The 11,676-nt window shown below is 50.6% G+C and overlaps 4 protein-coding genes across 4 annotated transcripts; 2 read left to right on the plus strand and 2 right to left on the minus strand.

Moving 5' to 3' along the window:
• Positions 1-33: 33 nt before the first annotated feature.
• On the minus strand, positions 34-1,758 carry ANOM_009823 (WD40 repeat domain-containing protein; the record flags this gene model as incomplete). The annotated part of the gene is made up of 2 exons (XM_015555079.1): positions 34-60; positions 115-1,758. The coding sequence occupies 2 exons, from the start codon at positions 1,756-1,758 to the stop codon at positions 34-36; spliced, it is 1,671 nt and encodes a 556-aa protein (XP_015402996.1).
• A 3,183-nt stretch (positions 1,759-4,941) lies between these two features.
• ANOM_009824 (rhomboid family protein) lies at positions 4,942-6,120 on the plus strand (the record flags this gene model as incomplete). Its single annotated transcript, XM_015555080.1, has 1 exon — positions 4,942-6,120. The coding sequence occupies one exon, from the start codon at positions 4,942-4,944 to the stop codon at positions 6,118-6,120; it is 1,179 nt and encodes a 392-aa protein (XP_015403000.1).
• A 399-nt stretch (positions 6,121-6,519) lies between these two features.
• ANOM_009825 (mitochondrial 54S ribosomal protein mL61) lies at positions 6,520-7,368 on the minus strand (the record flags this gene model as incomplete). Its single annotated transcript, XM_015555081.1, has 2 exons — positions 6,520-7,095; positions 7,330-7,368. 2 exons carry the CDS (start codon positions 7,366-7,368, stop codon positions 6,520-6,522), a joined length of 615 nt encoding a protein of 204 aa, XP_015403001.1.
• Positions 7,369-7,865: 497 nt separating this feature from the next.
• On the plus strand, positions 7,866-11,524 carry ANOM_009826 (leucine--tRNA ligase CDC60; the record flags this gene model as incomplete). Its single annotated transcript, XM_015555082.1, has 4 exons — positions 7,866-8,014; positions 8,089-10,592; positions 10,659-10,857; positions 10,913-11,524. The coding sequence occupies exons 1-4, from the start codon at positions 7,940-7,942 to the stop codon at positions 11,522-11,524; spliced, it is 3,390 nt and encodes a 1,129-aa protein (XP_015402999.1). The 5' UTR covers positions 7,866-7,939.
• Positions 11,525-11,676: the final 152 nt, after the last annotated feature.

Consider the following 11,676-nt stretch of genomic DNA (forward strand, 5'->3'; position numbering starts at 1 on the left):
AGATATTCCTGCGTTTTCGCGGTTCGTAAAGTCTCAACTTTGCATGTTTATAATAGCCAACTACCCAATCTCAGTCAGCCTGTTATCTCTAATTGGGTACGATAGACAACATACCTGCTTGCCAAAGCCAAAAGCGAGTCGTTTACCATCAGTATCCCATGCAAGAGAGCGATCCAGCGTTGGTTCGGCGGTCCCATTGTGTCCATTGGCCAGGTGGTTCTGTCCTTCTTCGATCTTTGTTACGTCGGCCCCAGGCACGGTCCAAGTAGCCATTGCTGTGCCACCCCTCTGCGAATTCCAGATGAACAATTTGTCTTTGCTTGCAGCAGCCAGAGCATAGCCGTCCGGAGAGAAACTGCTGGCGAGGGCGGGTGAAGATGGACCAAGGAACAGACGATGAATGCAATCAAATCGTTTTGCGTCCAGATCAATATGCCATACTTTAACTGTATCATCAGTGGATGAAGAGGCTAGAACCAACGGTTGGTTCGTTTGTGGTTGCTCCAGTGTGTTTGGCTTAAGCTCCACTGTCGTGATAGCTCCTTCGTGTGCACCATCGAGGTGCATGTCGTGCGTCGGGATCCAGAAAGCGGCTGCAGCAGACGATGCAGCCACGGCAACCGAGGAGGAATTGGCATTTGCGCAACGAATAAATGACCAAGGCCTGTCGGTCTCACTGGTATATGTCTTGGAGATGTGGATACTCGAGTCGACATCGCATTGGTAGACCATTCCATTACCCGAAGCGTATGCTACATTGCGCCCAAGCCAGCTGAGGTCATAGATTGTCCCGTCGATTACCTGTGGGGAGGGAAACTCGTCCGGTCGCAATGAATCATCCCAGAGAGCCAGCTCGGAGACTTTACTATCTGATGCCACAACGATCAAATGGGTGCCGCTCTCGGTCCAATGCAATCCAGTGATCATTCTAGGTACTTCGGGCAGGAGGTCAACAGCATTCCCGGCGACATCATACATAGTGATTGACCCTCTCATGTCCTTGTATGTGGCTACGGCCAATTTCTGGCCTGTAGGATCCCAGGCGACCGCAGAGACGCATATACTATCACCCTTACCCTCCACAAGTTTCTCTTGCACTGGACTCGTAGATGACGGCATTTTCCATAGACTGCAAAACGACTCGCCGACTGCAACGACAACTGTGGAATCGTTTGGACGCCACAATGCGCGGGTCACGTGGCAATCATCAGCCACATTCAAGACGGCGGTATCGGGACTAAGGTCGGCAGCCTTGGCGGGGGTGATCTGGACGCCAACGCTGTGGCCGTTGGTCAAGGTGAAAGTCGGCGCCGCGGTTGGTTCCTGGTCTTGCGAGTCCGGTCGGATACCCATGCTCACATCCCCATCCCCATCCACAGCATCGGCCAAGGATGGTGATGTAGCTACTGCGGATTTCGTCTCATTGGCAACACCATTTGAATCAATTTCCATTGGAATTTCGTCCCCGTTGGTCTCTGCGCGGTCACTCTTACGGCTTTTCTTAGCATTGGGGACAACTTGAGGTGTCGCAGATTCGCCTGTCAAGTGACCGTTGATCACGCTGTCGCCCGCGGCTTTACTCGTGGGCGAGACAGGCGCCTGGTCTGTGCCATTTTCACCCGGGCCACCCTGACTTTTCCGCGGTTCCGCTTCCAGCACGGCGGGTCCAAAGAAATAATCTGAAGGTGAAAAGGGCCTCAGATTCCCATCCTGTAAAAACTCATTAGTCGTTGGTAGACAGATATTCTTAGAAGACATTAATTGAAAAGAGAATAAAAAGGATCCGCCGGAAACCAAGACAATAGATCCGGCAGAGCAAGGTAACGTGCCTTATCGAGTGATTGTTCGAGCTCGTGATATTGGAGACCCTTTTGTACCAAAGACACCAACGCATGAGTTTTTATATAGGGAGCGAAAGGTAAGCTCTGTGGGTCATGATTCCATGCGCGCTGCAGTGTCACTGCGGCTTCACCGTGACCTGTGATGTAGGTTAGATGAGAATCTTGGTCGTTGCCGGATACCTCAAGTCCTGTCAAGCGAGGATGCAGAGAAACGCGTAAAAAGGAGGGGGGGTAAAAATAAAAATACAAAATACAAAATGAGAATTAGGATTGAAGAAGAGACGGGTTCAAACCAACCTGATTCTTGAAGATACCTGGAGCCTAGAAGTCAGTGACATGTACGAGGAAAATAGACATCAGGGGGGATCATGAGCTATCAGAGGTCCTGCACTCGAATGTCGGCAGAGAACCTTGAAGTTAAGAACGCACCTCCAGATTAGGTAGTTGACATGATGCGACGTAAGATCAGGATGTGACATTGTTACATGTATGACAGCTAGTAAGGTGGAGGATCCGCTAGCATGCCAGGAATAATAACAGGAACCTCCGCTAAACAAATTGCAGAAGGATAACGGTGGGTGATCGAGAATTTGAAAGATGCGAGAATCCCGAGATATAGGCGAGATTGGACCGTGTAAACCGAAGGACCTGTCTGCTGATATTACAGAATTCGCTCTCTAGACCGCCAGGGCGGAGGTCCAGTTCGGCGTCGGAAAGAGCGTGAGTGCCAAAACTGGGCCGGACGCAGCCAAGGCGTGACAAGGAAAACCGTAGTTGAAGGGGATGGGATGGGATATAATGCAGAGCGTTAAGGTGGAGTGGAAATGCCGGGGGGTAAGATCGTCAATTAAAGGGTAGATTGAGGATTGGTGAGGCTTTGAATAAGACCCTTGAACAGCGTTAAACAAGGGGGTTGTGGAAAAGAAGCCGCAAGAGTTGAAAAGAGAAAGTGAAGAATGAATATCGAGACGGGTCGAAATCGACACCAACGTGTGGCTTGAGATAGCAGACCCGCTAGCGAACTGCAAAGGTTGGAGCTGTACCAGTACGGTTACGGGAGGGGGGTGGACAAACTGGAGGGCTGGACTCCAGAATGGGGACGGCGAAAAGCAAGTGGGAAAAAAAAGGTAATTAAAAAAAATATAATAAAAATAAAATAAAAAGGAAAGCAGGGCAAGTGTGTCAAGGAATGATGATCACCACCACTTCTGCAGGGTAATAATAAGGTACAGGCAGACTGATCGGATGGCTGTCGTGACTGCGAGTAGGGAAGAAGTGAAATGAAAGAGGAAGAAGTGAGGTAGCAGTCTTCAAATCTCGAACCAACAAGCCAAGTTGAGTTTAGAGAGTGGGAAAAAAAAGAAAAAGCTCAGTGGAATTTCTCCAGGCGGCTCTGGGACGCTGTTTCAGAGGAAGCCGGCACCCTTTTGCCAGTCACTTCGCAGTCAAGCCCGATTTTGACTTTGGCGACCTGGACTTTTGGCTTGACTCGTTGTGGCGTCCGGCCCACGACTTAGCGTGCAGTTGGGAAATCCACCGGTCCCCTTGGGTGGTTCTGACGGGCAAATGATCGGCCAGTGCGCTTGTCTGCTTCGGGACCTAGCGTTTTGCGGGTCGATTACAGTGTGATTTACACAGGGCCACGCAGTAGTACTAGTAGTGTACCTACCTAACGGACATTCTATTTCTATTTCCTTAGCAATATTTTTAATTTTTAATTTTTTTTATCATGATTATCCTTCTTTTAGTTGCGCTCCCCCAAAAATTTGAATTAAATTAAACAAGGAATGTTCTTCCAAGCGCTTAGGATCAGACCGACCTGAAATTACAAGGCCATATAACAATAACAATTATGGGACCAACAATAACCATATGAAATTGGCAAAGGTACAAATAGTTAAATATAAGTAATTACTACTAGGAAAATTGGCATAACTAACTGCCAGATCCTCGGAGCTACTCTAATAGTTAAATTGAATTTAATTCAATGACTAATGTTGATCGGGTTCCTCAAGGAATTTCTAGTGGTCCTTTTATTATTTTTCCTTTTTAATATTTCTTCCTTCCTAATAAGAAATTAGGGCGGCATCTGGCGGATGCGTTCAACAGGCGGAGACCTGACCCATTCCTTTCTTTCCCATTCTGTGCTTGCAATGTCAATTTAGCCCTTTTTCGGCCACATGGTGACCTGTGACACCTTTGACCTTTGATGTTCCACATTACCGTCATCTTCTCGGCCTGCTTGGTTAATTACGCCTTAGGGGTCTATTGGACGGAAAGAGGACGGAAAAAGCTCGTTCCATAGATCTGAATTTCCAAAAGATACAAATAGCTCTCATTCAAGGAGCCAAACTCCAATTCCCTGTGGGAACCATCGGGGTGACAATCTACCATTAAAATTCAAAAAGACTTTAGCCAAGCCATGTTTTACATACTGATACACTGAGTAGATCATGGATATTCATAAATGTAGGTGACTGCACCAATCACGCACCATCACTGGAGCCGCTGTCACTGAATTGTGCGATGACATCTATTTCTTCCTCTGCCCAATACCTTGGAATACACGGTGCTTCAGAGCGACAAGTCTTAGCCTTGCCAAGACGAAATGGTCAGAGATGACCTGATGGTCGCTCTGAATCAAAACGGTGGCAGTATGTCAGACATGGGCTTATTGTTTGAAACTTTAAAGCCACATGATTTGGAATGGTTTTTTTTTTTGTTTTTTTTTAAGCGCCTGAAGAGTTTGGCACCTCGACAAGTACGTAGTACTTGCACACAAATCATAACTTTTCAGACCCCCTTTACCTCGGTCGTTGGAAAAGTATACCTTAGGCGCCAAGGCTGAAGATGGTGCCTCAGGTCACCTTTGTTATTTCCCCGGGCGGATGTGCAAAATAGGGTATCCAATCAAATAAACGCGATCGATCAGAGTCAAACAACGAACCAAACCCAAGGCGGAAGTGCTGCTTGGCCCGAAATCCACTCCAAAACTGCGATTGATCAACACCAACTTCGGCCACTTAATCCCCTAGTCGGGCTTTATCGACAGCCTGCGGTCTGCGTGGACACCAGCAGCCGCAAGAGCTCGTTTCCCACAATGGCGCTCCGAGTCAATATCCCTCCTGCAACCCGTACCTGTCTCATCAGCCTGCTCACTCTCTCCCTCCTGTACAATATCGCCCGATGGCGGCAAATTGATGCTACGGGGGGCCATCCCTTGACCACTCCAGTTGTACCCTATCTGACTCTCGTCCCATCCGAGTTCTTTTACTACCCTTGGACATTTCTTACCGCGACTTTCGTGGAGCAGAATATCTTTACGGTTCTCTTGAACGGCGCCACCCTGTTCTATGGGGGCAAGTACCTAGAGCGCGCTTGGGGTTCCCGAGAGTTTGCGAAATTCATTCTGGCCATCGCGGTGATCCCGAATGTAACGATTGTGCCCCTTTATCTTCTAGGAACTACCATCAGAGGTGGTTCGACCAGCGGGTATGGCTTGCTTTCCGATACCGAATGCACAACCTCTTGCGCCTTCCCTACTGACTCCCCGTCTCCAAGCGTAACCCAAATATGCGGTGGCATATCGATCCAGGCCTCCTTCCTTGTGGCTTTCAAGCAACTTGTTCCCGAGCATACTGTGACTATCTTGAAAGGCCTAGTGAAGATGCGGGTGAAGCATTTCCCGGCGCTTTTCTTATTGCTAAACACGATCAGCGGTATAATATTTGGAACACACGTGGCGGCAATACTCTCCTGGCTTGGCCTGTTGACAAGTTGGACCTACCTTCGATTCTTCAAACGGCAGCCGGATTTGACCGGTACATCTACCGACGGTTTAGGCTTCAAGGGAGACGCAAGTGAGACGTTTGCATTCGCGTGTCTCTTCCCGGACGTAATCCAGCCTCCAATCTCGTTTGTCTCGGAGCAGGTTTACTCTTTGCTGGTCGCGTTAAAGATTTGCACCCCGTTTTCAGAGGAGGATATTGCATCGGGCAACCAACAAGTTCTTGCGAGAGGGGAGGCCGGCCTTCCCACTCTTCTTAACAACCAGAGAGGAGGAACGAGGGGGGCGGCTAAGCGTGAAGAGGCGGAGCGGAGACGGGCATTGGCTCTCAAGGCTTTGGATCAGAGACTTCAAGCTGCTGCTGCTGGAAGAGCGCATTCCCCCTCTCCACTGAACCAGCAGGGATCAGGCCAAACCCAGACTGCAACACCGACTGTATCAGCAGGCCAGGGCATGCTGGGCGAGACGAGCTATACGCCAGATCATGCTTGAATTGACAGGTGGCGCGCGCTTTGTGGGTATTCAGGAGTTTAGGCTCGCGTACGGGTATTGTATCTTGGCCTGTTATTTATGAGTGGGACATTTGAATATGGAGACTATACAGGGCTTGGGATGGGAAAGTTGTTTCTGATATGACGCATGTTTCTACTTAGTTGTATACAATGAGCCCGATATACACAAGGGCTCGTTGCTTTGTCTTTGCGTTGATGATATCCTGACGATGTATCTATCCCTCAAGATCACAGGGGAAAGTTAAGCCATTATTTAACACAAAAGAGACACCTAGAACTACATATTTCAAAAGAAAATAGAAAAAAGGAAAAAAAAGGCTATGCTACAGTTGATCATGCCCGGCGTCTTCCCGCAACCCCAAACAGTTTTTTACCAGACTTACAGTTGCTTCAGCTTCTCAATTTCTCCCCGAGCCTCTTGTAACATCCGCTCTTGGTCCTTCTTGGCCTGGCGGATAGCGGCTAGCCGTACCCGGTCCTTGTCCGACTGCTGACGCATTTGCTCCAGCTTCTGCAGCTCCGCCTCCTCCTCGGGAGTAGCAGGCACTTCCTGGGCCCCGGTCACCATCTTAACCTTGTTCCAGATCTCCTTGTAATCGAGATTCTTCACATCCAGAATGGCTGTCTTTTCTGTTGACTCCGGCGCTGGGGCGTGTTTATCCTCGACCTTTGCCGCGGTCAACGAAGCGGCGTTGCTCGCGCGCTCTGCGAAGTATATCGTCAAGGCTGCCGGTCCCTCCTGTTCTTGTGTCTGCTTCACGGTCATCTGAAGACCTGGGTTGTGGTACTTGAGCCGGGGAAGACAGTTGCGCCAGAAATGCCGTGCGCCTTGGTGACCGCCATAGATCTTTTGGGCGTATGTGAGGTGTAGACGGGTGATGGCTGGGAATTCTTGGGTCGCAGAGGTAGCAGAAGGAAGAATGGCGGCACCGGGTCCCACGCGGACGTTAAGGATCTGTTGAAAAGCCAAGTTAGATCGTGCGCTTCTTGATATAAACGGGCCTCCCCTGTTGTCGTCGTTGCAAGATAGAGTTGAGCGTTGGATGCCGCCACGACTTTGCCGGAAAGGTGGAGCAATGGTAGTGTAGGAGATTTGTTCATTGCGAGCATTACCTTCTGTAAATGGTTAAAACCTGGTGTCAGCCTCTGCCATTCATTTAGATGCAAGCAATTGTGGTTGCCAACTTACGGTTTTCAGCTTCCGCATCCGCTTGAAGACGTTCACCATGATGACGGGGAAGGCGCAACGCGCAGTAACTTTAGAGCAACGGTTGAAAGAGGGGATTTAAAAGATTGCAAGAGTTAGCCGACCCGGGGATCGATTAGCTGCAACAGTCCCGAGCGGAATTGGATGGAGTGCTGCTCGGAGCTCATCTCGATTTTTGGCCTGTCGGCGGAAAGATTGAGACGGTCCGATAGGCGGTCATGTGACTATACATCTGGCCTGGCTCTCGCACCAATTGCTGACGTGCACGCCATTCAATGCGCTTCTTATCGAACGATAGTTTATTTTGATATAAATGAAAAAGCCACCTCTATGAGTCATTTGCAACGATCAAGATCTGCTCCCATGTTGACTCATGGTTGAATGATAGTAGAGATATGTTGTATTGATTCTGTGATGAATGTAGCAGGCGGTGAGAGATGTACTGCCGGGGTCCGATTCCCACATAATCTTTTGACTCAGAACATCGATAAAGTCTTACCCCGCGGCAGAGTTATAACAACCACTTTTGATCCACTCCCGTTCAGGGCTCTTCAGTTGAGTTTGCAATACAGCAAACCATTCATTAAGAGCCATGGCAGCCGCTGCTGCTTCCGCAGCTGCGCTCGACCCGAGCGCCGGCGCAAAAAACACCCTCAAACTCGAAAATGTTTCTATATCCTACCCCTCCTCCCCCCCGGTTTTCTTTGTCCATGCGGTGCTAATTGGTGGATCCCGAAATAGACCGAGAAGAGAGATACCCTTATCGCCATCGAGAAGAAATACCAGGCGCAATGGAAGGAGAACAAGGTTTTCGAGGTCGATGCTCCCTCCTTCGAGGAGGTTCCTGAGGGCTCCATGTCCGCCGCGGAGCTCCGTGAGAAGTATCCCAAGTTCTTCGGAACCATGGCTTACCCCTACATGAACGGTACCCTGCACGCAGGTCACAGTTTCACTGCCAGTAAGGTCGAGTTCATGGCCGGTGTTGCCCGCATGGACGGTAAGAGGGCTCTTTTCCCCCTGGGTTTCCACTGTACCGGTATGCCTATCAAGGCTTGCGCGGATAAGCTTTCCGACGAGGTCAAGAAATTCGGACAGAACTTCGAGGGCTACAAGGAAGAGGCTGAGGAGGAGGAGAAGGCCCCTGCCGCCCCCACCCAGGAAGTCAAGAACGAGCAACAGGAGAAGTTCTCCGGAAAGAAGAGCAAGGCCGCCGCCAAGACCGTGAAGATGAAGTACCAGTTCCAGATCATGTTGGCGATCGGTATTCCCTTGGAGGAAATCCACAAGTTTGCCGACGCTGGCCACTGGCTCCACCACTTCCCTCCCCTGGCCATCCGTGATCTTGACAGCCTTGGCGCCAGAATTGATTGGCGTCGTCAGATGGTCACCACTGATGCGAACCCCTACTACGATGCCTTTGTCCGCTGGCAGATGAACCGTCTCCATGAGCTCGGTAAGATCCAGTACGGTAGCCGTTACACTATCTATTCCCCCAAGGACGGGCAGCCTTGCATGGACCACGACCGGACCAAGGGTGAAGGTATCGGACCCCAGGAATACACCGCTATGAAGCTGAAGGTGAAGGAATGGGCACCACAGATTGCCGAGATCGTCAAGGGCAAGATCGAGGAGGACGCCAGTGTGTACTTTGTTCCTGCTACTCTGCGCCCAGAGACGATGTACGGCCAGACTTGCTGCTTCCTCGGCCCTAAGATCAACTATGGTATCTTCAAGGTGAAGGAGAAGGAATACTATGTTTGCACAAAGCGGGCCGCATGGAACATGGCTTTCCAGGGCACTTTCTTTAGCAGTGACAACTTCCCCAAGACTCAGGATCAGTTGCCGATCGTCGCGGAGGCTCCAGGATCCGCCTATGTTGGTACACTTGTTAACGCTCCACTCTCACTCCACACCGAAGGTGTGCGAATTCTGCCTATGGAAAGCGTTTCTGCCAGCAAGGGTACCGGTGTCGTCACCTCTGTGCCTTCTGACAGCCCTGATGATTACGCTACTTTGGCTGATCTTGCCAAGAAGCCCGAGTACTATGGAATCCAGAAGGAGTGGGCCGAGCTAGAGATCTTCCCTCTCATCGAGACCCCAACTTATGGCAACCTTACCGCCCCCGCCCTTGTTAAGCAGCTGAAGATCAACTCTCCTAAGGATGTCACCCAGCTGGCAAAGGCCAAGGAGTTGGCATACAGTGAAGCCTTCTACAAGGGTACTATGGTCGCTGGTGAGTACAAGGGTGAGCCTGTGAGCGCTGCTAAGGACAAGATCCGTAAGGCTCTTTACGAGAGCGGTGATGCTTTCCCCTTTGCCGACCCCATGGGAGAGGTCGTCAGCAGAAGCGGGGATGACTGTGTGGTTGCATACCTCGGTCAATGGTTCCTGAACTACGGAGAGAACGACGCCAAGTGGCAAAAGGACACACTGGACCATGTCGTGAACACCCTCAACACATACACCAACGAGACCAAGCATGGCTTCGAGAAGAACCTTGACTGGCTCAACCGCTGGGCTTGCGCGAGAACCTATGGTTTGGGCTCTAAGCTGCCATGGGATCCTCAATTCCTCGTCGAGAGTTTGAGTGACAGTACCGTCTACATGGCCTACTATACGATTGCCCACTTGTTGCACGGTGACCGCTACGGTCAGACCCTCGGTCCCTTGAACGTGAAGGCTGAACAGATGATCGACGAGGTCTGGGACTATGTATTCACAAGACGCGAGCTTAGCGACGAGCTGATCTCGAAGAGCGGAATTAGCAAGGAAGGTTTGCAGCAGATGCGCAGAGAATTCGAGTACTGGTACCCGTTGGATGTTAGAGTTTCTGGAAAGGACCTCATCCCGAACCACTTGACCTTCTTCCTTTACATCCACGTTGCGCTCTTCCCACCGGAGTACTGGCCTCGCGGTGTTCGCGCGAACGGACACTTGCTTCTTAACGGCGAGAAGATGAGCAAGAGCACTGGTAACTTCCTCACATTGAAGGACAGTGTTGACAAATTCGGTGCTGACGCTACCCGTATTGCGTTCGCCGATGCCGGTGATGGTATCGAGGATGCTAACTTCGATGAGACCGTTGCTAACAGTAACATTCTGAGACTGCACACCCTCAAGGAATGGGTTGAGGAGATTTCCAAGGATGAAACCCTGCGCACTGGCCCCGCGGATGCATTCTGGGATAAGATTTTCAACAACGAGATGAATGGCTTGGTTCGTGAGGCCCGGAAGCACTACCAAGAGTAAGCTACAAACCATCACTCTCCTCCCCTGTACCCCATGATGAACAAGTGTTAACACAACCGTAGCACCGACTTTAAGCTCGCCTTGAAATCTGGTCTGTACGACCTGGTTAGTGCCCGTGATGCCTACCGTGAGTCCGCAACATCAGCCGGTGTTGGTATGCACCGTGATGTGATCCTGCGCTACATCGAGCTGCAAGCCCTCATGCTTGCCGTCATTGCTCCTCACTGGGCCGAATACGTTTGGCTCGAGATCCTGAAGAAGGTTAGTGGTTTTCGACCTCACTGGAAACGCATAACTAACGTCACCTACAATACAGCCCGAGTCTATTCACCACGCTCGCTTCCCCGAAGTTCCCGAGCAATCACCAGAGCTGACCGCCATCAGCACCTATGTCCGGGCCACTTCCTCCAGCATCACCTCTGCTGAGGCTCAGCTCGCCAAGAAGGCTTCCAAGGGCAAGACCGCTGGCTACGACCCCCGTAAGCCCAAGAAGCTCACAATCTACGCTGCCAAGAAGTACCCCTCGTGGCAGGAGAAGTACATCGACCTGGTCCGCGAGGCCTTCGATGGTCTCAACCTCTCCATCAACGACAAGGAGCTGAACGCCAAGGTCGGCAAGATGGGCGAGATGAAGAAGGCCATGCCTTTCGTCCAGACCCTGAAGAGACGTCTTATCCAGAGCCGCGAGGAGCCCGAGACCGTCTTCAGCCGCAAGCTGCCGTTCGATGAGTTCGCCGTCCTCAAGGAGATGCTTGTGAACCTGCAAAAGACAACCGGCTGCAAGGTGATCGAGATCATCGCCGTTGACGAGGGTGGCAAGACCGGCGAGGTCGTTGGCTCCGGTGAAAAGAGAGAGGGTCTCACTGCCGAGAACGCCGTCCCTGGTCAACCCACCTTCCAATTCACCAACATTGAAGAGAGTAACTGAACGAGTTGATCCTACATATTTAGATCCATAAATTAAAAAGAATATGAAGAATGCAATGGTTATGACATGGTTTAAATCTCTGACCTACTCTAATCAAATAAATCACAAGTAATACCTGGATCTATCAAAACAGACCTCAACACTCCAATCAA

Source organism: Aspergillus nomiae, assembly GCF_001204775.2.
Source record: "Aspergillus nomiae NRRL 13137 chromosome Unknown contig00380, whole genome shotgun sequence".
In the NCBI taxonomy this organism is placed as follows: domain Eukaryota; kingdom Fungi; phylum Ascomycota; class Eurotiomycetes; order Eurotiales; family Aspergillaceae; genus Aspergillus; species Aspergillus nomiae.